Here is a 26,302-nt window from a genome sequence, read left to right as displayed (position 1 = left end):
CACACACACATACATACAATATATATATATATATACACACACACACACACACACACACATACATAATATATATATATATATACACACACACACACACACACACATACATACATACATACACACACACACACATATATATATATATACACACACATGTATATATATTCTATATATACACACACACACTTATCGGTATACACAAAGTATCAATCACACCATCTAAGTAAGATATACGCTGCAGATGTAGCGTACAAAGTCAAAAGGAAGGCTGTCCCGCCAAAAATATATCCTGCAACCACAGTGTGAATGCAATCAATGCAGGAACGAATATTTTTTCGGGATGGCATCCCGAAGTTTACTTTGTTGGATCTCTAGATCCCATTCAAGTCAAAACACGTAAAGATTTTTCCAGATGTGGTGAGATTAGCGACTTCTACAAATGCAAACCTCAGATTTTATGATGTGTACTGAAGGATCATTTAAGTACCCAGTAATCCTGTTGGCTTTCGCGGCAGCCGCCTGACCATGGTTGAAGAACTACTTTTCTAACATTAACAGAATATTACATTAATACGGTAACAAAGTCTAAAAGATTAGTGTCATATTAATTTTATTATTTTTTTCATTTCACAGAACCGGCTGCGATACGTAAGGGGGAGGAATTCCTCCTGAAGCTGGGAGGTCTCGGACATAGGATCCTACAAGTTGTAATGTGGGACAAGTGCTCTAATTTGGGTTTCCATCCAAAAAAAGTGCTATAATGACTGAACATTTATGAGAAGTTTTTACTTTTGCCTCAGGGCGATACAGTGAAGTAGAAGGGGTCGAAAGAGAGTATGGATGGAGGACTGTGCCCCCAATGGTCATTGGTCAACATAAGATCGTCTACAGGACTTTATAATCCAGTGACGCTGGTTAATCTTATTTTGAGCAGTCACTTCAGTATTTTGCAGGACTAGTTGGCAGGGAAACAGCTAAATGGGAAAATGTGTTTATCTTTGCATATCAGAAGTTATACTGTGTCACGTTCACTACCAATCCAAGGAAATGAGAAGGAAATCAGCTAATAGGCCCTAAAATGGTGCGAGCTCTGCTCTCAGGGGACAGATTCTCAGACGTTTTCTATAATTTGACTACGATTTCCATAATGCTTGTTGCTAAAGGTGGAATAGTGAGCAGGTGGAGTATGCCCCCTGTAGCTGCTGTATTCCATCACCCTCCACTTTGTGATAGGCTTTATTTTAGTATTTTTGACTCCCCTTTTGGATCTTCTCTGCTTCACTTGAAGGACACATTAGCGGGCTTTACACGCTGCGATATCGTCAGTGAATTATTGTCGGAGTCATGGTGTTTGTGATGCACATCCGGCGTCACTAACAATATTGCAGCGTGTGACAAGAGCGACCTTAAAAGATCGCAAAAGCGGTCAAAATAGTTGCCGCGGAGAGGTCGTCCTCAAACCAAAAATCGTTCTCTGCTTATTAGCGATGTTGTTTGTCGTTCCTGTGGCAGCACGCATCGCTGTGTGTGACACTGCAGGAGCAGGGAACATCTCCTTACCTGCCTCCACCGGCAATGCGGAAGGAAGGAGGTGGGCGGGATGTTATGTCCCGCTCATCTCCGCCCCTCCACTTCTATTGGCCGGCCGCTTAGTGACGCCGAACGCACCTCCCCCTTGAAGGAGGGATTGTTCGGTGGTCACAGCGACGTTGCAGCAGAGGTATGTGTGTGTGACGCTGCCATAGCGATAATGTTCACAGCAGTGATCACACAATATCGCACACACGACAGGGGCGGGTGCTATCGCGCACGACATCGCTAGCAATATCGTAGCGTATACAGCCCGCTGTAGACCTGTACAACCCATGAGTGAATCACAGCGCGGACAACAAGAAGCCTGCAATCTCCTTGGAGGTATGGGCAGATTTTTTTGTATACTTATACTAACAATGCCAGAGAGAAGGATTGTCCTACACATGCGACGCCACGCCCAACAGCCAACCCCACAGATGATCGAGAGGAAGGCCACAGGAATGGTTTGGACAGAAGTACCATTATTTTGGTTTCCCCCTTTTCACTACCATACTACATGAGTCTTTTGGCTTGTGTAGACGTCTGCCCATTTCTGTTCTCTGTTGGATCACTACACCAATGGTTTGGAACAGATGCCCCTATGGACAGCTCATCACAGCCAAACAATTGACTGACTACTTCTTGGATTTTGTCACGCTGCCATGAGTGAAACTTTTTTTGAAACGTCTCTTAACATAGTGTCTGGGGCTCAGTAGGAGAGTGCGGCCATCTGCCGTCATACAGAGTTACAATCATTTACAAGACAGCCTAAAGCTCCGAATCTAATAGAAGGTTCCTTAACAAATTAGGAGCATCTTAATCCACCTTCTCGAAATCAAAAGAGAATTGTGAAAATTCACTCATTAAATCCACTACCGCTGCAGCGATCCCACTTTTGTTAGTTACACCTGGCTGTAGCCAAAGAGGGTGAAAAAGGCACAACAGAAGTGTGGCCTGTAACGTGGCCAGATTGGGACGTCATCTCTCCAGCAAGGTGAGCGCAGACCAGTGGCCGATTTATCAGCCGAGCTTAGGGTCTTCTATTATTTCAACATTATGTTCACACTAACTTTTAATGTGATTGTTTAGAGGATTTTTTATTCTTTTTTTTATTTTTTTTTAATAAAAGTATTTTCAAGTGGTTTTTGAAATGCATTGGTCTTAAAATCCACAATAAAACAATATCTTAAAATCTGCTATGCCATTTTCCCCCTCAATTTCAAAGCTTGAAAAATGACTTTAAAAGGGAACCTGTCACCAGATTTGGGGCCTATAAGCTGCAGCCACCACCACTGGGCTCTTATATACAGCATTCTAACATGCTGTATATAAGATCCGGGACCGCTGTGTAGAATGTAAAAATCACTTTAGAATACTTACCTAAACGGTCGGTACAGTGAAGATGGGCGTCTCCGTTCTCCGGGTGCGGCGCCTCCTCTTTCGGCCATCTTTGTCCTCCTCCTTCTGAAGCCTGGATGCATGATATGTCCTACGTCATCCACACGCGGCGGCATTCTGGTCCGGCTCATGCGCACTACAATACTTTGATCTGCCCAGGGCAGATCAAAGTGCGCCTGTGCAGGACCTCAATGCCCGCCTGTGTGCATGACGTAGGACGCGTCATGCATCCAGGATTCAGAATGAGGAGGACAAAGATGGCCGAAAGAGGAAAAGCCGCCCCCGGAGAACGGAGACACCCATCTGCACCGTACCGACTGTGTTTAAGTATTATAAAGTCATTTTTATGTTCTACACAGCGGGCTCGGCTCGTATATACAGCATGTTAGAATGCTGTATATAAGAGCCCAGTGGTGGTGGCCGCAGCTTATAGTCACCAAATCTGGTGACAGGTTCCCTTTACGGGTGCGCTCACATGAATGTGTGACTCGCACGTTTATCAGATCGCATCACCCGGTGCAGCCGACTTCTCTCCTGACAGGAGCGGTCGGCTGCATGTATTTGTATGCAGCGGACACGCTCCTGTCCGAAGAGCGTTAGGCCATGCCGGGTGATGCAATCTGATAATCATGCGATTCATACATTCGTGTGAGCGCACTCAATGTCAGAATGAAAATAAAAAAAAAAAAAAAAGTAATTAGTGAATTTCCTGCCCTCCTCAAACACATCACGGTCTAGATTCATCACTGCTTTTGTACTTTTGCTGAAGTAAAAATGGTTCTAGTAGTGACTATCATTGCGACTTCATTTAAATTTGTGCCTTTAAAATGTAACTTGAAATTATCTTACCAGTGGTTTTCCCCATGCAGATATTTTGTAACTTTTCAAAATGTTGTGTGTGAATTTTGAAGAATTTGGCACCGAAAACAGAAATATAAAACATAAATAAAATAAAAAAAACACAACAACCTGCGAATGATGAATCTGAGCGCCCATAAGTGAAGAAAGGGAAAAGTCAGGGTCGAGAAACATAAATGCCGTCCTGCTTAAACCACTTGGGAGGCCCAATTCAGTTTTTGTTTGTTTTTTTAATAATTTATTTTTTTAGGGTGGTGGGTTTAAAACAATAATTTTGATCAGGGTTTTTTATTCTGTGTTAATGCGTATAGCAACCATTTTTCTTAGCGCAATTTTTTCCCCCCAGAGCGCCTTCTATGAGATCGTAAAAATCAGACTACAATGAAGCTCGGATGGCATCCACGTGCTGCCATTTTTTTTCCCATGGGCTCCTTGACTTAAGTGAACAATATTGACCCAAAAATTGGCTCAAGTTCAAGGATAGTTTTTTTTTCGGAAGGCCAAAATAGACACATCAATGGGCTTAAAGACCATAAGGAAAAATACAGATTGAAAACCCAATTGCAACATGGAAGTGAGACTGAATCCTCTATTACCTGGATACAAGTGACGCCGGCTGGCACACAAATAGTCCAATATATTCGGAGTTCAGCAAAGACCGCAATGAAAGAACGATTCAAACACGAGAACAAAAGAAGGAACCATCCAGGATATTGTAACGTAAAAAGAAGGTTGAGCGGCTATTATTTTGTAATGTGTTAAGTACGGTTATAGCCGTGACATTTCCTTCTAGTTTCACAAGGTAATGGAGACTGCAGACAAGTATCATGTGCATTAATACGGCCTTTAATAGATGAAAGGGCCGCGAGACGGAAGGAAAGGTTATTTTTTCTTTATCTACCTATGCCAGGCTACAGTATAAATTATCCAATAGTTTCAAACACATTTACAGTCTCCAGAAGGATAAGGAAAGCTGGCAACACAAGACCCCCGTTCTGAGGGCCAGTGTGGAGTCAACCCCTGGCCCCGGTACACACAGACCATACAGTCCAACCCCCCCCTGGCCCCGGTACACACAGACCATACAGTCCAACCCCCCCCTGGCCCCGGTACACACAGACCATACAGTCCAACCCCCCCCTGGCCCCGGTACACACAGACCATACAGTCCAACCCCTGGCTCCGGCACACACACTCTCCATACACTCCAACCCCTGGCCCCAGTACACACAGTCCATACACTGCAACCCCTGGCCCCGGTACACACTGTCCATACACTCCAACCCCTGGCCCCAGTACACAGTCCATACACTCCAACCCCTGGCCCCAGTACACAGTCCATACACTCCAACCCCTGGCCCCAGTACACAGTCCATACACTCCAACCCCTGGCCCCAGTACACACAGTCCATACACTGCAACCCCTGGCCCCGGTACACACTGTCCATACACTCCAACCCCTGGCCCCAGTACACAGTCCATACACTCCAACCCCTGGCCCCAGTACACAGTCCATACACTCCAACCCCTGGCCCCAGTACACAGTCCATACACTCCAACCCCTGGCCCCGGTACACATAGTCCATACACTCCAACCCCTGGCCCCGGTACACAGTCCATACACTGCAACCCCTGGCCCCGGTACACACTGTCCATACACTCCAACCCCTGGCCCCAGTACACAGTCCATACACTCCAACCCCTGGCCCCAGTACACAGTCCATACACTCCAACCCCTGGCCCCAGTACACACTGTCCATACACTGCAACCCCTGGCCCCGGTACACACAGTCCATACACTCCAACCCCTGGCCCCAGTACACACAGTCCATACACTGCAACCCCTGGCCCCGGTACACACTGTCCATACACTGCAACCCCTGGCCCCGGTACACACAGTCCATACACTGCAACCCCTGGCCCCAGTACACAGTCCATACACTCCAACCCCTGGCCCCAGTACACAGTCCATACACTCCAACCCCTGGCCCCGGTACACACAGTGCATACACTCCAACCCCTGGCCCCGGTACACACAGTGCATACACTGCAACCCCTGGCCCTGGTACACACTGTCCATACACTGCAACCCCTGGCCCCGGTACACACTGTCCATACACTGCAACCCCTGGCCCCGGTACACACAGTGCATACACTCCAACCCCTGGCCCCGGGTACACACAGTTCACACACTACAACCCCTGGCCCTGGTACATCCAGTCCAATCTATGGCTCATACATATACTAGGGTTAAAAATCACATCCCCAGAAGACCACATGACTCACACTAGAAGTATTAGAACGCAGGTTTTCCTATGTGTAGACAAACACACATGGAGGCCTATGGATACACCCAACCGTAGATCATGTAGCAAAGTCATGACATGGGATCATAAGCCGTTAATCATTTTGAAAAAGGGTCCATTTTGTGGTAAAAAAAAAAAAATCACATATGGGCGGGTGTGCCACGGAGAAGTTGGCATGTAGCTGCTTCATGAGATTCACCAAGGCCTTCCCTGGATTATTAGAAATGTAGTATAAACTGCTTACAACTCGTCCCTGCACGTTTGTGCAAAAATCGCACAATGTTAACAACGAGCGGGTAATTTGTACAAACTTTGTAACAATACAGTTGAAAGTTGTTACAACCTCTATGAAGAGGATATAAGCCGGATGCTCAACAGGGGGGATCAGATGCCAAATCATATTTGCACACAATTGCCGTATTACTAGGGTTCGGCCACAATCGCACCCGTTATGGCCAGATCACAGACCGATTCACAGACCGCACAGGGGTCTCTTGACACAAACTTTAAGGCCTCTTGTGTAGACCCTCGGGCGGTCCATTAATGTGCGCTTGGGCCCTGACACGTGTGTGAATGTAATCTTAAACATTATAAAAAATAAATAAGATATATAGAAGCCAATTTCCCATGAATAATCGCCGTACATATATAATAGGGCCGATTCTCTTGCTTTCCTGAATGTACTAAGCCTTATTCAGGTATTCAGAGAACACGGCCAAAAACAAATCCGATCATTTTTATTTATTTCTGTAGATTTCACTTGTCGCCCTCGTCACGTCCTCCACTGTCAAACCCTCCAGCAGTAATTTCACAGAAATATTGATGTAAAAATACTTTTATTTGCGGCCGCTCTCCAACAAGTTCACCAAAGTGGAAACTCCAGCATGTAATCGCCATATATCTGTAACCCTCTCACCGTGGAGGCGCAGTACATAGCCGGAGCTGATAATACATGATCTCAGGGGCTCCTGGCAGCCAAAAAGAATCACAAAAGGAGCTGACCACATCAGACCCCTGAAATGTTTCTTACATGAGTCTACCGGCCCTCACAACGTCCCCGTCCGTCCTCATTACAGGACACGGGGGTCCAGCACTGCTCCAAATCACAGACAATCTGTAGCTTCTTTTCACTTTCCCTTTTGTTAAAATCACTTTTATTGGTTTTCAATACAAAAAATATAAAACAAAAAAAAAAAAATATAGAGCTGTAATGCAAGAACACAGGAAAGCAAAGTACAACAGTCATTGTAGAAAATACTACAACCGCTGTTATCCTCTAATAGAGGACAACACGTTATGGCCATGGTCACACACAGCGTGAACTCTTTCTGTGCTGCTTTTTATCCTTATGTTTTCTGTAATGGTCCGCACCAAAATGTGCTATAGCTATCTTCTGTAATCATTGCTTTTTTTTTTTTTTTGCAGCTATGGCCAACACCTATTAAAGGGAATCTGTCACCAGATTTTTGACACCTAGTCTGAGAGCAGCATGATGTAAGGGCAGAGACCCTGATTCCAGCGATGTGCCACTCACTGGGCTGCTTAGTGTAGTTTTGATAAAATCACTGTTCAATCAGCAGTAGATTATCATTACAGGACTACTTGGCGTGCTGCAGGTAGTCCAGCATATTCATGAGCTCTGTATAACTGCTAGATTTGCAGAAAAAAAACATTGAATTTATCAAAATGAGAGCAAACAGCTCAGTAAGTGACACATCACTGGAATCAGGGTCTTTGGCCTTACACTATGCTGCTCGCAGATGAGGTAGCAAAATTCTGTCTCCACATTTGACCTATTTTAAGTGTTAATATGGTTTATACAGATTATAGAATGTTGAAAAATGTCTTACCTGTCTGTCTCCGATCAGAAGTCTTGTGTAAAAATCATCTTTGATCACTTTATATAAATGAGCTCTTCCAGGCTATGGGGCGGATGCTGCCTGGAAGATAACTCCGCCTCCAGAGATTATTTTAAATAAAAGGGGCGTTACCAGTGTGGTGTGTGACGGCCGCTCTCTGCTCTCACTGCAGAGCTGTGTGTGATTATAACTGACACTTCAGCAGGTTCCTCTCAGCTTCAGCCTCCATCTCACAGGCAGACAATATTGCAATACAGCAGAGCTCAGGAGCTGCAAAAAAAATGTGTTTGCAAGACGTTATATTTCATTTCTCCTGTTGTGCGTCAGTTACTTGTCTCACACTGGTAACGCCCCTTTTATTGTAATAGTCTCTGGAGGCGGAGTTATCTTCCAGGCAGCATTCGCCCCATAGCCTGGAAGAGCTCATTTACAAAAAGTGCTAAGAGATAATTTTTCCACAACAAGATATCTCATCATGTCAGAATACAACTTAAAGGAACCAATCACCAGGATATTCGTATATAACCTATAGCCAGTGCTATACTGGCACTATCAGGCTGATTCTATACATACCTGTAGTGGTCACCTCGGATGTTTAGGTTTTGAAATCCAAGAAAGTAAATTTTATAAAAATCAGCAGCTTCTTGAGTGACAGCAGCTGAAGATCAGATAATAGCTGGGGGGGTATTCATAGTTATCCTCTCTTCCTGTTAGAATTAGCATAAGTATTATACAATCGATTCACTTTTAGGACCTGTACTGAGGTCATACCCATGTGACCAGAAGGGACGGGGCCTCAGCCAACAAAGGTGATACCACAAGCAACACTTTTCTGTTAGCTGAGGCCCCGCCCCTTCTGGTCACATGGGTATGACCTCACCACAGGTCCTGCAAGTGAAAAAGTGAATCGATGATCTAATACTTATGTTAATTCTAACAGGGGGAGGGGATAACTATGAATACCCCCCAGATATTATCTGCTCCTCAGCTGCTGTCACTCAAGAAGCTTCAGATTTTATACACTTTACTTTCTTTGATTTCAAAACCTAAACATCCAAGCTGACCACTTATGGTATGTAGAGAATCAGCCTGATAGTGCCAGTATAGCACTGGCTATAGGTTATATATGAAACTCCTGGTGAATGGTTCCCTTTAAGGCTTCCAGATACAAAGTTTGCAGCTGCTGTGAACTGCACTCATTGCAAATCCTTGGAAATCTGCCCAAAATTTACATGTGGATATTGACATGGATTTGACTCTATACATTTTAAAAAAGAAAAATTTCTGGTGGAAATTCACAGCTTTTCTACACAAGGATAATGCGGTGGATGCCAGAATCCATACACACAGTGCTCCGATTCTCATGCAGATTTTTTCCATTGTTTTAGCTTGTGTGTTTGCCATCTTTTTCCGCTGACTCAGTGATTATCTCGTTTCCCACCATCGGCTTCCTTTATTACGCTGCCCCCATCACATGCAGCTCTGCCCCATCACAAGCTGAGGACCTTACACATGCACAGAGGTGACAAGAACGATGAGGAGGATGAACCCCAAGTAGGTAACAGACTCATCACACAATCCTTAAACAGGAATACTGTACGTTCTGCGGTTTACAGGTTTTGTCAAAGTATATAAAAAAATTTTTTAGACACATCCACCGGTACTGGCAGCTGACCACAGAGGTTTTCTGGAGTCAGATCCCCCATAATCCGCCTGTTTCCGCGAAACGTGTTGTCCAAATGAGACAAACCCTACAAATCGTTGAGAGCCTGTTGCTTAGCAGCTGCTGTCTACAGAGAACCATGGACGTGAGACAGAAAGCAGCCGTCATGTGACTGACAGATCGGACGGCCAGCGGAGCTTTGGATGCAGAACTGTAATAACATCCAATGAAGCACAGATATAGATTTGCAGGGAAGAAAAAAAAAAAACCTATTGGAGCTGCATGTAGTTTGGTGGGTAATTACAACATGTTTACAGCCCTCCTAGGGGAGGTCACCTCCATAACATGGCCTGTCTGGGATGTAAGGACCTATGTGTCGCTCTATACATTGACTATGCCATACACAAGCACATGGAGTTAAAGGGAACCAACCACCAGGATTTTTCTATATAAACTATAGCCAGTGCTATTCTGGTGCTATCACGCTGATTCTATACATGCCTTTAGTTGTGAGATCGGATGTATAGTTTCTGAAATATAGGAAAGTAAAGTTTGTGAAATGCACTATTTGATGAGAGGTGCAACAGAATATCTAATAGGAGGGTAAGGTTTTGCTAGCTATTCCCACCCCTGTCTGCCTGCCTGTCCTTACTACCCCTTTCGGTTCGGTTCGGTTCGGTTCGGAAAAGAAAAGGAAAGGAAAGGAAAGGGAAAGGGAAAGGAAAAGGAAAAGGAAAAGGAAAAGGAAAAGGAAAAGGGAAAGGGAAAGGGAAAGGAAAGGAAAGGAAAGGAAAGACAGGCAGACAGGGGCGGGAATAACTGGCAAAACTCAACCCACCTTTTAGATATTCTGCAGCACCTATCAAATATCAGTGCATTTTACAAACTTTACTTGCCTGTATTTCAGAAAGTATACATCCGTCCTAACAACTAAAGGTATGTATAGAATCAGCATGATAGCTCCAGTATAGCACTGGCTTTAGTTTATATAGAAAAATCCTGGTGGTTGGTCCTCTTTAAGAACACCGTTGCTAGTTATTCCCACCCCTGTCTGACTGCCTGTCCTTACTACCCCTTTCTCTATTATTACATAGGAAGGAAGAAAGGAAGGAAAGGACGGACAGGCAGACAGGGGCAGGAATAACTGGCAAAACTCAACCCACCTTTTAGATATTCTGCAGCACCTATCAAATATCAGTGTATTTTACAAACTTTACATGACTATATTTCAGAAAGTATACATCCGTCCTAACAACTAAAGGTATGTATAAAATCAGCATGATAGCGCTAGTATAGCACTGGCTTTAGTTTATATAGAAAAATCCTGGTGGTTGGTCCTCTTTAAGGACCTCATACAGATGATGTCGGAAATGGGGAGGGGGGGGGGGGCACGGAGTTGACCATTGGAATTTCAACAGTCGATCCTTTTGTTTGGCACGGAGATAACACTTTCTTGGCAGCGGCTTGAGAGTAGTACGAGCTGAACATTACTTTATATGGAGATTATATAGCCGACAGCTATCCAATGTGTATGGGGACCTGTAGTATAGACCAATATCACAATCCATCAGGGACGTCATGTCCATGTATAAGGCTTTGCTTGACTCCTTAAAATGAGTTCTCACCTTGGGCAGTTCCTACTGGTTAGAAAGGTCTCAAATGGTTTCACAAAGTATCACCCTTAGACCTCCATTTATCTGGAAACCCTTCTAGTCAACAGATGGCTTACATAATCGAGGACAGGAAAAGTCCTCCAGAGAAAGAGATACGCTCTTTATAAACCACTCTGCAGAATACAATAGGGTCCAAAATTAAGGACACCCCACTTTATTAACTGCTAATAACGTATATGAAAACCACATTTACGAAGGACACAATCTAAAAGTCAAACTGTACAGAAAAGAGGAAACACGAGGAAATACGCAACATGGAAACAAAAGTTTCTACGAAACTAAAATGTGTTTGCTACAAAAGATGGAAACAAAAAACCCAATGACAATTAAATCTCCACATTACAGAGCACAGCCGGTAGCGTGCAAACAGGATATTTTTGGAGGCACCGGGGGAGATAAAGATTTGAAGTTGTTACTATTTGCTGCTCACGAGCGATAAACGCTGCCAATTCCAGCTCAGGATATGCTCCAGCACATTCATCGCAGATAACAATGCGAAAAACAAATTCATGTCAGCGCCATGTGAACAATTACAGCTCGTGAAACAACCGGCGCTACACTCCACGTGCCATTAGTCAACAGTAAACCGCGCCGCCGTTTACTGCACCTCACAAGTGTCATTAGTTATACGCTCGCTCTACTTTACATTTCCACGTAGAGGATTGGAAACCCCGACAAATGCAATAACCAAACCATAGATGGGTGGGGAGGCAAGCGACGCTGGATGACGCCCAACGCCAACACCCCCCGTGTGCCCTCCAGTTTCCAAGCCACGATAAGAAACGTGTATTTTTGGAGGAAAAATGACAATCTGTTTGGGATTAGAAATTTGGGGGTCCGTTTTGAGAAACAGCACCACTCTTGTCAGCAGGCTCTGACTGGTATTGCAGCTATGCCACAGTTATCTAGATCATGCAATATCACCCATAGACCAGATTGGCTTTAATTGTAGAGATAATATTTATAAAGCATATTTTTCTTTTTAATCTCAGACAAAACCTTTAACAGGAATTTTCTGGGATCACAAAATTGATGGTTGCTATAGACTACAGTATTGGCACCCCTGCAATTCTGTCAGATAATACTCAGTTTCCTCTTGAAAATGATTGCAATCACAAATTCTTTCATTTAATTTGTCTTCAATGAAAAAAAAAAATTGTCATAAAGCCAAATTGGATATAATTCCACACCAAACATAAAAAAGGGTGGACAAAAGTATTGACACTGTTTGAAAAATCATGTGATGCTTCTCTAATTTGTGTAACTAACAGCACCTGTAACTTACCTGTGGCACCTAACAGGTGTTGGCAATAACTAAATCACACTTGCAGCCAGTTGACATGGATTAAAGTTGACTCAACCTCTGTCCTGTGTACTTGTGTGCACCACATTGAGCATGGAGAAAAGAAAGAAGACCAAAGAACTGTCTGAGGACTTGAGAATCCAAATTGTGAGGAAGCATGAGCAATCTCAAGGCTACAAGTCCATCTCCAAAGACCTGAAAGTTCCTGTGTCTACGGTGCTCAGTGTCATCAAGAAGTGTAAAGCCCATGGCACTGTGGCTAACCTCGCTAGATGTGGAAGGAAAAGAAAAATTGACGAGAGATTTCAATGCAAGATTGTGCGGATGGTGGATAAAGAACCTCGACTAACATCCAAACAAGTTCAAGCTGACCTGCAGTCCGAGGGTACAACAGTGTCAACCCGGACTATCAGTCGACGTCTGAATGAAAAGGGACTGTATGGTAGGACACCCAGGAAGACCCACTTCTTACCCTGAGACATAAAAAAGCCAGGCTGGAGTTTGCCAAAACTTATCTGAGAAAGCCTAAAACGTTTTGGAAGAATGTTCTCTGGTCAGATGAGACAAAAGTAGAGCTTTTTGGGAAAAGCCATCAACATAGTTTACAGGAAAAAAAAAAAAAAAAAAAAGAGGAGGCATTCAAAGAAAAGAACATGGTCCCTACAGTCAAACATGGCGGAGGTTCCCTGATGTTTTGGGGTTGCTTTCCTGCCTCTGCCACTGGACTGCTTGACCGTGTGCATGGCATTATGAAGTCTGAAGACTACCAACAAATTTTGCAGCAGAATGTAGGGCCCAGTGTGAGAAAGCTGGGTCTCCCTCAGAGGTCATGGGTCTTCCAGCAGGACAATGACCCAAAACACACTTCAAAAAGCACTAGAAAATGGTTTGATAGAAAGCACTGGAGACTACTAAAGTGGCCAGCAATGAGTCCAGACCTGAATCCCATAGAACACCTGTGGAGAGATCTCAAAATGGCAGTTTGGAGAAGGCACCCTTCAAATCTCAGGGACCTGGAGCAGTTTGCCAAAGAAGAATGGTCTAAAATTCCAGCAAAGCATTGTAAGAAACTCACTGATGGTTACCAGAAGCGGTTGTTCGCAGTTATTTTGGCTAACGGTTGTGCAACTAGGTATTAGGCTAAGGGTGCCAATACTTTTGTCTGGCCCATTTTTGGAGTTTTGTGTGAAATGATCAATGATTTGATTTTTGTTTCATTCTCTTTTGTGTTTTTGCATTGAAAGCAAAATAAAGGAAGATAATAATACCAAAGAATTTGTGATTGCAATCATTTTCAAGAAGAAACTGAGTATTATCTGACAGAATTGCAGGGGTGCCAATACTTTTGGCCAGCACTGTAGGTCACATGTATCCGATTGGCCGGGATCCAGCTCTACGCAACCTTGTCAATCTCAGTTTACCTACTGTTGGCCGATCCCTCCAATATCGGTGGGATCGACTGACTGTAGACTAATGTGTAGTCATCTAATGTATATAGGTCTCCTGATTCTCACCAACAAATGACGAGGGGAGAGAGAAGGATTTGCCCTGATGGATTTCAAAGAAGGCATTTTGTTTGCTTTCCAGGAGATAATGCTCTACCAGAGAAGTCTTGGAAAGGATCATCGGGAAGAGCAGAGTGCCCAGCGGAGCCAAGCATTCCTGTGTATGGAGTCATGGGAGACGGCCCTCCGCTGACCATGTTCCACCTGATCGCTATCAGAAGTGAAGTGTATGGGGGTCTTCAGTAGCGGTCGTGCTGGGTATTGCAGTATTGTCCCACGTAAGGCTGAGTTCACATGTCCTGTAATCATCCCTTAGAACAGATTCTGCAGAGATCCATTGGCAAAATGATTTCTGCCAGATCTGTTAACAGATTAGTTCCCAATAGACTCCAATGTTAAAAAAAAAAAAAAACTGTTCCAAAGACATCAGTTATTTAACAACGTACAATTTCCCAACGGATTTCTGCAGAATCTATTCTACCCGATGATTACTGAACATGTGGACCCAGCTTAAGAAACTGACCTCTTCAGGAAGGGGCTCATGGTCTCCTTGAGGAGCTCCTGCTTGTGTAGAGTCTTAAGGCTCCAGTATTGTACGAGTTCTCGTTTTTTACAGATCAAAATCATACATGAATGAACCCTATAGAACGTAAGCCCACAAGGGTAGGGCCCTCTTCCCTCTGTACTAGTCTGTCTACTATAACTTGTGTGTGTATTCTGTATATAACCCCCCTCTCATGTACAGCACCATGGAATTAATGGTGCTCTATAAATAAATAATAAATAACAATGCATGTTATATTTTATGAGACTGATTATGTGTGTATTTATGTGGAACGAGAGGTCTACACAAAAAAAAAAAAAAAATCACGGACAGGTCCGATTTTGATCCAAGTCTTCAATTGAACTCGCCAGTGACGTTTATGGGAAAAAAAATAAATAGGACAGAGTTCGGATGCCACGGTCCATTTTCCACCGATTTGATAGGAGAAATCTCAGGTTTCTCTTTCTCATCATCCGAGTAAAACTGATGAAACTCATGGGAAAAACTGACACAGACCAAACGCTGATAAGTGAATTTATTTTTTATGCATGGAAAAAAAAATAAAATATATACACTGCTAATTATATATATATATATATATATATATATATATATATATATATATATATATATATATATATATATATATATATATATATATATATTTTCACTCTGACCTAGGGTTCCAACATCCATAACCAACAAGTGGCAATAATTGACCACTTACTGGCTACTGCTTTGCCGAAATACCAAGCCGCCTCCGCTACAGATGCGCACAAGCCTTTGTAATAGAGCTTTCAGTGATACTGTTCTCCATAGCGCAGATCCTGTATACATAAGACAATGCATAATGGGAACAATGTTATCTGCAAAACCAAAGGATCATTTTATCTGACAATTCAGCATTTTGCTCATTTACTGGATAATCAATCAGCAGCCTATTTAGAGTGCAGAAATATCACAAAACACGTATTGGTAAGAACGCTCATTCACGATAATAGTCCAGTGTAAATGGATCGTGACAGGCGATGCTATCTGGGAAAGAGTGTGCAAAATAAAATGAGAGGGTCGCTACCTATAGGTGGCGATATAGAGGTAGTTTTCTGGAGAAGTAACTCAAGGGTGCAACCAATATGTAAAGAGGCAGCAAAGGAGGTCATAGCTGAGGAGCAAGTATAAGAAATTCAGTAAAGGTTCCATGTTAACGGTTTACTTTAGTGCCGGTCAAGAAGCTCCAATCATTGGTCTGAAGACAGAGCTGTGACTCCCACAAGATGTTTGGAGGGTCACACACAGAAGGGGCCATCAGCAGAAGCCTAGTAACTAGTAATATCCATGAGAGCAGCTGATGCCTCTGTCTGAGCACATGAGCGGAGCTCATCATCTCTCTCCCGGCACGACCGGAGAGCACACCACAGAGTCTATCAGTGGAGACACGGTGACTTCATTCTGGACAGACTGTCCTTACAAAAGATGAATCATACAGCAAAATCAATATCTGCATGGTGGAGTTAAACGCCAACTCTGGCAGTATAAGTAATGACTGCGCCGCCAAATAAGCGGCTCACATTCAGGAGGCAGCGCGAGAGCCGCACAAGATGAGGGTTTGATCTTTAATTCAATCGGGGTAATAATCTTTTTAGGTGTCCCACACTTCAGTCTGTCACATGCAGACACAAAGGCTGTGGCGGCGTACAACTGCAAACTAACAAAAACACACCACCATACAAAACTATATACTCATGTATCCAATATTACAAAACCTGAAAAGTGATGGTATATTTGGTTGCAAGTGGTGATTGTGTGTCGTGTGGTGCAGACGTGAGCCTTGGCACTAGCACAGAGCCCGTATGGCACCAAATAAAGTCACCACATTGTTAACCGGGTATTTGGGTCACAAGCGGATCACTGGCAGCAATATCGCACTATGGGCCACTTTCATTATTGCATTTGTGCAGTTTGTTATTTTCCCATTTGCGCCTTTTGTAAAATATATTTTATATTTGTTCACCTGAGGGTTTTTTTTCCCCCTTTTTCTTAATTATTTGCTGTTGTGGGCAGGATTTAGGGTTTACAGATGTTTTTGGCCAAACACAATTGCTACATTTTTGCCCTAAATATACTCTAGTCCACCTCTGGAGTTATTTTTTGTATGCCTCAATTTTATGTGCAAATTTTGCTATATTTTAACAGAATATGTAAGTCTTTGTGCTCCTAAGCCAGAAGAAAGGTTAAAAGGCATTTTTTTTTTACTTTTTGTGCAAAATTTATGAACCATGTGTGCCACTTTGAAGAATTCATTGAATAAAACCGTTCTCTAATACCACAAGACAAAAAAAAAATTAAAAAAAAAAATTAAAATTAAAAAAACATAACACCACTTGCAAATAATGAAGTGGGCACCATGTTTTCCAATTTTACACCACCTTAAAAACTGCAGAGCATTAGTATGCCTATTTCCGCAAATTACAGAATATATTGTATGGACTTTCCTATTTTAAAAAGTGAATGCATATTGCTAGAATGTGCCATTACTATGGGGTCTGACATCTGGGACCTCCACCGGTCCCGAGAATGAAGGAGACAATGCAAAGGCATTGCATAAACCTGCAGAACATAAAAGTATATTATAGCAAAAGGAAAACCCCAACAGGATACCCACAAAACCCAATCACTTTGTCTATATCCAAAAAAGACAATGTGACAAATGCACAATAAATAAAAACCCAAGTACTTCAGAAGCAATATTTCGGCACAATTCTACCATACTATCTTGCGGCGATCGCTGTTATGCCATGCTGGCACTAAAGCACTATCATACTTGCAGCACCCTGTGCACCGGTCCAATCAGCTATGGCCTTCACATATGACCTCCTAGGCACTCCTATAGGGAACCATTGCCCAATCAAAGAGGTCACCTAAAAGCAGGTAGCTCAGTTTTTCAGAATTACACCTTGAAGGAAGTAAACAATGAGGTGTTCATTTACAAGAGCTCAGTTTCTCAGAAACAAACTGTAGGACAATGATCTACAGAGCAATGTATATACAACAAAAGAAATTACAGGACAATAAAAATGTTAAAAGGACAGGTAGATGGTGTAGTGCCAAGGCAGATCACAGGGCAGTCACTCACCCATCACGTGAAAACTGTGAGATCCACACACTGCACTCTTCCTATAGTCAAGCATGGAGGAATCTGCCTCATTCCCATGTATATGACCACGGGGGCTGAGCAAATCCCAGGAGACAAGAAGCTAAAGCACCTAGAAAACTAGCTAACAGTTAGCAATCTTCTACAAGGCCTCGATCAGAGGAGCGTATTAACTTCTATGTACTGTGCGTATGGAAAATGGGTAGCACAAGTACAGCAGAGATCAATGCAAGTTAAAGGTGCCTGTTCACATGAACAGTTTTTACACACAGATCCAGATGGTGTATTTATAACAAACAAAAAATAAATTGCAGCATAAACTATCCATATTTTAGATCAGACCCGCCCAATATCAGTCAATAGGTGCAAAAAAAGGGGAGCACATATATAACCTCCGTATTTCATGGATACATTACAAATATTAAGATAGGAAACTATTATTTAGAGGCATTGTCCACTACTCGGATACCCTTCTCTCAGTCACTAGGTTTTCCCCAAATAATATAGTAACAACTTTACTTACCTCCGATGCTGTTCCAGCAGTGTCTGAACTTGCACTCCCAGGGCTCTTGTGACATTATGTCACGTGATCTCTGTGGCCAATCAGCATTGGATTCACTCTCCCCTACATCAAACAAAATCAGACATCCGGATGAAGTGAGAGAACAGCGGCAGATCTCATCTCCTCCAGATGTCAATTACAATTGGAGAAGGTAACAAGTAAAAGTGGCACCTGACTGGCTGCAGCGATCACGTGACATAATATCACAAGAGCCACGGAAGTCCGAGTTCAGACACTGCTGGAACAGCATCAGAGTGGACAATAGGGGTTATTATTTTATTTGGAGGAAACCGTAATTGTGAAGGGGGTGTCCGAGTAATGGACAATCCCTTTAATACATTGTACACGTAAAAAATTAAGTCGCACAGATGCAAAAATACGATTTACGAAGACCAAAAATAAATGGCATGGCAGTGTACATGATTGATCTGCGCTCCATTCAGCCTCTGCTCTTTACCTGACTTTTAAAGGGAACCTGTCAGGTCCAATATGCACCAAGAGCCACGAGGAGTTCTGGGTGCATATTGCTAATCCCTGCCTAACCGTCCCTGTATCTAGTAGCATAGAGAAAGATCTTTGGAAAAAGTATTCGCTCACCTCTCCGCTGCCCTCACCCCAGAGTTTGGGTCATGCGCACTACTTCAGTTTGAAGCCGGGACGCGTACACCCGACTTCATAGTGCGCATGACCGGAAGTCTGGGGTCATGCGCACTGAGCCAAAATCCAGCGTCGGGCGGCGATGGCAGCGGAGAGGTGAGTGAGATCATCCTGTGAATCATTAGCAGTTAGCACGCCCACAGGGGCGTACTGACATGCTAATGGAGCCGACTAGCAAGGGAAGCAACGCCCTTGGGACTAGTCCCAAACAGTATAAGATAAAAGATCTTTAGAAATACTTTTTCTAAAGATGTCTTTATCTTTGCTAGTGTATACAGGGGCAGTTAGGCCAGGATTAGCAATATGCCAGGTTCCCTTTTCATTTCATAAGGAGGTGGGGACCAAAAAATACCCACAAAATTTGCATATTCATTTTTTTTCTTTCAATATTTGTAAACAAGTATTTCACTTTCTCTGTGTCACATGGGAACTTGTACAAGCTTGTCCGCTCATAAAATACAATGCAATCTATTATTATGCAACGCTATACGGATCACTGTATAAAATTGTTCATTTTATAATGACAAAAGAGACTAATAAAAACAATTAAACAAGCAACAAGACTATGTATCAGCGCGATGGCGACAGGCGTCCTCGAAGGCTAGGCCTGACTGTGACAAAGCGGCCCCCGGCTCCATAGCATAACTACTGTACAGCTAATATTCACTGTGGCATCTATATAGTCTATGATGACCCCATCCATCCCGGCAGAGGGTGTAATAAACAACGTGGGCAGAGCGCCTAAGGCTACTTTCACACATCCGTTTTTTTGCTCTGCGGCACAATACGGCGTTCTGCAGAAAAACCGCAACCGTTTTTTTTTACGCCGGTTGCGGTTTTTTTTTGCATAGACTTACATTAGTGCCGTATTGTGCAGCAGGGGCTTGCGTTCGGTCCATTTTTTGCCGCATGCGGCAGATTTAGCCGATGCCGCGGCCGGATCGAACGTTCCCTGCAACGTTTTTTGCTCCGGCAAAAAACACCGCATCGCGCCGCATCCGGCCGCTGCGGCGCATTTTTCAATGCATACCTATGGAGGCCGGATGCGGCGCGATGCGGAAAAAAAATCGCATCCGGTCGCCGCATGCGTTTTTTCCACTGCGCATGCTCAGTAGCATGCCGCAACCGGAAAAAAACGGACGGGCCGCATGTAAAAACTTATATATAAACTTATAGCTTTCACAGCCGGATTGAGCCGCAGTGCTCAAACCGGATGTGTGAAAGTAGCCTTAATCTGTGCCATTACATGTTCACGCATTTATTACATTTTTCTATGTTTTGCAAAAGTAAGGATTTGTTAAGATGCCATTCCCCCCCCCCTTTTTTTTGTCCTATACTTTAGGAGTTGAAAAATTTAAATAAAGAATTTATATATAAAAAAAAAAGCTCCAAGAAACCAAAAAGGTGTGAATATTAAAGCCGAACAGGAGCTCGCTCAGCAGCAAAAAGCCATCCCCAGTCCTGTAAGGAACAGCTCATCCTAAAAAGCAAGAAACATCCAAAAGCCGTATTATTTTTACAACAGCAATAATATAAAATCAGAAAACACAGGCAACAAAAGGGAATGAGACGAGAACAATCCTGGGATACAGCGCCCTATAAAAACAAAACACATGTCATATCATAGAGAGGACTGCCACCATAGGACAAGGATCCTACACTCTGGAGGACATGAGATCCATCAAGTGCCAATATAAAAGGAGGTGCTTTCTGGCATTTTTCGGCAGTATCCAAGGACAGGTGAAGACGATGAGGGTTGAGGAGAAATATTGCAATCAATGAATGAGAGGCTGTTGCTAGAGCACTGACGCATGACGGGAGCGCACAAGAGCGGCCGGCTGACAGACTCCACAGCTTCTATTATATACAGCGGATCTCGCATCCATCAAGTACGTTTTTGTAATTATTTCATGGCATGTGCCCCCTTGCTAGCGGGCAGAATAAAAGCATCTGCTTATAAGGGACGAAGCATGACCCCAGCATCTGAAATAATGACTTGCAGAACATTTCCACCTTGGCACAAGCGGGTGAGGTATGAGAAGTGACGGCACGTTCTTGCCCAGGATACAAAACAGAAGCAGCCAGAATCTTAATGCCAAGATAAGCATGAGGTGCAGACATGACACGCTGGCAATTAGCTCAACATCTCACTTTGGATATACTCCACCATCAATCCAGGAGGGTGCCAAGGTGTACTAAATAATTAGGTTGTCTGGGAAACTAAGGGGTATTCCCAAAAACTACCAGGATAAGTAAGGCTGCTGGCACACTTGCGTTGTTTTGTATCAGTTGCAATCAGTTGAGGAAATATGGTATCCTGCAAAATATTTTGCAGAATTCCATTTTTTCCCTATAGATCTGTATGGACGACGGATTGCGACTGATGGCCTTGCGTTGCATCCGCCGCATGACGGATCAGTCGTGGAACGACTAACCGTCAGGCAGCAGGATCGCAGCATGAAACGTTTTTTGAGTGGCGGAATCCTTTTGTTTTCACTGCACATGCTCAGTTCTTGTGTTTAATCATTGAAATCAATGTCTCTCTCTCGGCGGCCGAGCAATCGGCTGATCGCCCAGCGGCCGGCTACTGGGAACGGTCAGCTGATCGGCCGGCTACTGGGAACGACCAGCTGATCGGCCGGCTACTGGGAACGACCAGCTGATCGGCCGGCTACTGGGAACGACCAGCTGATCGGCCGGCTACTGGGAACGACCAGCTGATCGGCCGGCTACTGGGAACGACCAGCTGATCGGCCGGCTACTGGGAACGACCAGCTGATCGGCCGGCTACTGGGAACGACCAGCTGATTGCACGGCTACTGGGAACGGTCAGCTGATCGGCCGGCTACTGGGAACGGTCAGCTGATTGCCCGGCTGCCGGATGATAAGCTGATCATTCACAATAGCCGGCCGCCGGTAAAACAGTATAAATAAATAAAAAAAAAAAAAACAACACAAAAAAAACAACAGATCGTTTTTTGTAACATCAGTCACATCAGTTGTGTGCCACTATCTGCAACGCATCCGTTGCATCAGTCACACAACGAATTGCAAGTGATGCAAAATGACGCAAATGTGAAAGCAGCCTAATAAACGTGTGATCACTGGGACCCCCATTGAGGACAAAGGTCACCTGTGCGAGTGGAGTGGTCAAGCGGATGCTCACAGGCCGCTTTAAATTGCTTCTCTTGGACTATCTGCGCCGTGATCACACACGCTATCGTTCCATTCACACATGGGTCTTTGGGGTCCTGTTCTCAGGATCAGAGGAGATCCTAGTGATCACTGAATTTATAGGTAAATCCCTTCAAATGGGATGCCCACCAAGAATAATAGGCATAAAAAGCTGAGCAGCTATGTAAGCATTCAGCAGGCTTCAGAGCTGAAATTTCCCAGAATTCATTGCTGCCTTAATGACTACATAGACTGCTGTGGTGCTTTGCTTCCTGAGAAGCCTCATCATCAGGCTGTACAGTAAAGCACCACAGTCCATCATAGGACCTCAGCTAAACTCGACACTTCTATCATGAAACTCGCTGTTTCCAATGAATGTCTCAATCCTACAAATACAAGACCGGAACAAATAATACCATACGTGCAGCAGGCGTGGACGTTAACTTATCAAACGTGGCATTGGTGCCAACATTACAGCCTGAGTGGTGGGCACATCTGCCACATTCTGGTAGGTGGCACTGTTACATGCATCGCCCGAACTTCTCCACTACTCCTGGGGCATAACCAGTATACCTCATTTGCCAATAAGAGATTATGCCACCTGCATGTGCCAGATAAAACCATTAGAAACATGTGAACATACACATGCCACTCGTATACATAACATGAGCCAGGTTGTGTCCTCATCTGCCCGAGGCACAAAACCAGAGGCAAGCGGGGGCCTCAGGAGAGTCCTAACATTTCTGACTGAAAAACAGGGATATCATCACAGTGCTTGTGCCACCATAACCAGCCAAGAATACCAATCTATGGGTCAACACATGACCGCTGTCGGGGAGCTAGTGCCCATGATATGCCAGGCGGTGGCACCTCTACTAGTTGGTTATACTCTAAATTACCACGTGACAGGAGAACATTACTAGCTGGGAATCCGTCACGCTGCCACATGCCAGGCCGCGCCATCATCACTAGCTGGGTATGCTCTATATTACCACATGCCAGGCAGTGCCATTATCACTAGCTGGGTATGCTCTATATTACCACATGCCAGGCAGTGCCATTATCACTAGCTGGGTATGCTCTATATTACCACATGCCAGGCGGTCCCATCATCACTAGCTGGATATGCTCTATATTACCACATGCCAGGCGGTGCCATTATCACTAGCTGGATATGCTCTATATTACCACATGCCAGGCAGTGCCATTATCACTAGCTGGGTATGCTCCACAGTACCACATGCCAGGCAGTGCCATTATCACTAGCTGGGTATGCTCCAAAGTACCACATGCCAGGCGGTGCCATTATCACTAGCTGGGTATGCTCTATATTACCACATGCCAGGCGGTGCCATTATCACTAGCTGGGTATGCTCTATATTACCACATGCCAGGCGGTGCCATTATCACTAGCTGGGTATGCTCTATACTACCACATGCCAGGCAGTGCCATTATCACTAGCTGGGTATGCTCTATACTACCACATGCCAGGCAGTGCCATTATCACTAGCTGGGTATGCTCTATACTACCACATGCCAGGCGGTGCCATTATCACTAGCTGGGTATGCTCTATACTACCACATGCCAGGCAGTGCCATTATCACTAGCTGGGTATGCTCTATATTACCACATGCCAGGCAGTGCCCATCATCACTAGCTGGGTATGCTCTATACTACCACATGCCAGGCAGTGCCCATCATCACTAGCTGGGTATGCTCTATACTATTACATGCCAGGCAGTGCCATTATCACTAGCTGGATATGCTCTATACTACCACATGCCAGGCGGTGCCATTATCACTAGCTGGGTATGCTCTATATTACCACATGCCAGGCAGTGCCATTATCACTAGCTGGGTATGCTCTATACTACCACATGCCAGGCAGTGCCATTATCACTAGCTGGGTATGCTCTATACTACCACATGGCAGGCAGTGCCATTATCACTAGCTGGGTATGCTCCACAGTACCACATGCCAGTTGGTGCCATTATCACTTGCTGGGTATGCTCTATACTACCACATGGCAGGCAGTGCCATTATCACTAGCTGGGTATGCTGCACAGTACCACATGCCAGTTGGTGCCATTATCACTTGCTGGGTATGTTCCACAGTACCACATGCCAGGTGGTGCCATTATCACTAGCTGGGTATGTTCCACAGTACCACATGCCAGGTGGTGCCATTATCACTAGCTGGGTATGTTCCACAGTACCACATGCCAGGCAGTGCCATTATCACTAGCTGGGTATGTTCCACAGTACCACATGCCAGGCGGTGCCATTATCACTAGCTGGGTATGCTCCACAGTACCACATGCCAGGTGGTGCCATTATCACTAGCTGGGTATGTTCCACAGTACCACATGCCAGGTGGTGCCATTATCACTAGCTGGGTATGCTCCACAGTACCTCATGCCAGGCGGTGCAATTATCACTAGCTGGGTATGCTCTATATTACCACATGCCAGGCAGTGCCATTATCACTAGCTGGGTATGCTCTATACTACCACATGGCAGGGCAGTGCCATTATCACTAGCTGGGTATGCTCCACAGTACCACATGCCAGTTGGTGCCATTATCACTTGCTGGGTATGCTCCACAGTACCACATGCCAGTTGGTGCCATTATCACTAGCTGGGTATGTTCCACAGTACCACATGCCAGGTGGTGCCATTATCACTAGCTGGGTATGTTCCACAGTACCACATGCCAGGTGGTGCCATTATCACTAGCTGGGTATGTTCCACAGTACCACATGCCAGGTGGTGCCATTATCACTAGCTGGGTATGTTCCACAGTACCACATGCCAGGTGGTGCCATTATCACTAGCTGGGTATGTTCCACAGTACCACATGCCAGGTGGTGCCATTATCACTAGCTGGGTATGCTCCACAGTACCACATGCCAGGTGGTGCCATTACCACTAGCTGGGTATGCTCCACAGTACCTCATGCCAGGCGGTGCCATTATCACTAGCTGGGTATGCTCCACAGTACCTCATGCCAGGTGGTGCCATTATCACTAGCTGGGTATGCTCCACAGTACCACATGCCAGGTGGTGCCATTATCACTAGCTGGGTATGTTCCACAGTACCACATGCCAGGCGGTGCCATTATCACTAGCTGGGTATGCTCCACAGTACCTCATGCCAGGCAGTGCCATTATCACTAGCTGGGTATGCTCTATATTACCACATGCCAGGCTGTGCCATTATCACTAGCTGGGTATGCTCCACAGTACCACATGCCAGGCGGTGCCCTCATTAGCACACATGTACCCTACTCCTATGGCTGGAGCCCTTGCCCCTGATGCCAGCCACTGACTCTCCAGGAGGCGCCTCCATTCCCAGCCGGGCACAGACAATCCCCACAGCAGAGGGCATGAACTGGGCACAGAGGGGGAGCCCCCCAGTGACCTTGGAGACATAAATGGCCCCCGGGGGCCGAGCTCACCTTTCTGCCCGCTGAATGCCGTGTACCAGGACAGGGAGAGAAAGATGCAGAAGCAGAAGGCGAGCAGAGTCAAGAAAGTGCCATTGCGGAGCCTCATCTCCTCCTCCTGCTGCTCCTCAGCCTGGGCGGGGGCGGCTGCATGTCCGGGGGTCGGGGGAGGATGGTGTCCGGTGCAGCCCTCTCTATCCGCGGCGTGTAGCAGCTCACAGCTCCCGGGAGCGACGACTGACAGAGGAGACACAGCCGAGCGCAGCACACAGGCGCGGCCCCGGCCACCGGAGTGACGAGCCTGACGGGGGCGGGGCCGCGGGAGCGCGCGCCCGTGACGTCATACCACTCCGGCGAAACAACAACTGTCAGCGGCCGGCGGGGTTCAGTGTCAGCAGCAGCAGCAGCGTGCACGTCATGTCATGAGGTATTACAGGACAAGGCGTCCAATAGAAAACCTCCGTCCTTAGCAACCAATCACTTGCCGACTTTCATTTTTCTGTAGGGGTTGAGAACATGAAAGGAGGCATTTGATTGGTTGTAGTCAGAGTGGGCTCCTGGATGTAGAGTCTCAGCCTGGGCCCCTCTTGGCTTTCGATAGTACCCAAAAAATATGGAATTAAGAGAT

At 45.0% G+C, this 26,302-nt stretch overlaps 1 protein-coding gene across 1 annotated transcript in view; it reads right to left on the bottom strand.

Moving 5' to 3' along the window:
- The window catches only part of MGAT4B (alpha-1,3-mannosyl-glycoprotein 4-beta-N-acetylglucosaminyltransferase B), a 511,447-nt gene extending 485,440 nt beyond the window's left edge, over nucleotides 1-26,007 (bottom strand). The window contains exon 1 of the mRNA XM_075344381.1: nucleotides 25,687-26,007. Within this exon, the coding sequence (XP_075200496.1) occupies nucleotides 25,687-25,783 (97 nt within the window). The 5' untranslated portion in view covers nucleotides 25,784-26,007. The remainder of the gene's footprint in view (nucleotides 1-25,686) is intronic.
- Nucleotides 26,008-26,302: the final 295 nt, after the last annotated feature.

Source organism: Anomaloglossus baeobatrachus, chromosome 4, assembly GCF_048569485.1.
Source record: "Anomaloglossus baeobatrachus isolate aAnoBae1 chromosome 4, aAnoBae1.hap1, whole genome shotgun sequence".
Classification (NCBI taxonomy): domain Eukaryota; kingdom Metazoa; phylum Chordata; class Amphibia; order Anura; family Aromobatidae; genus Anomaloglossus; species Anomaloglossus baeobatrachus.
Note: the sequence above shows the minus strand (reverse complement) of the source record. Positions and strands in the feature narration are given on the sequence as shown.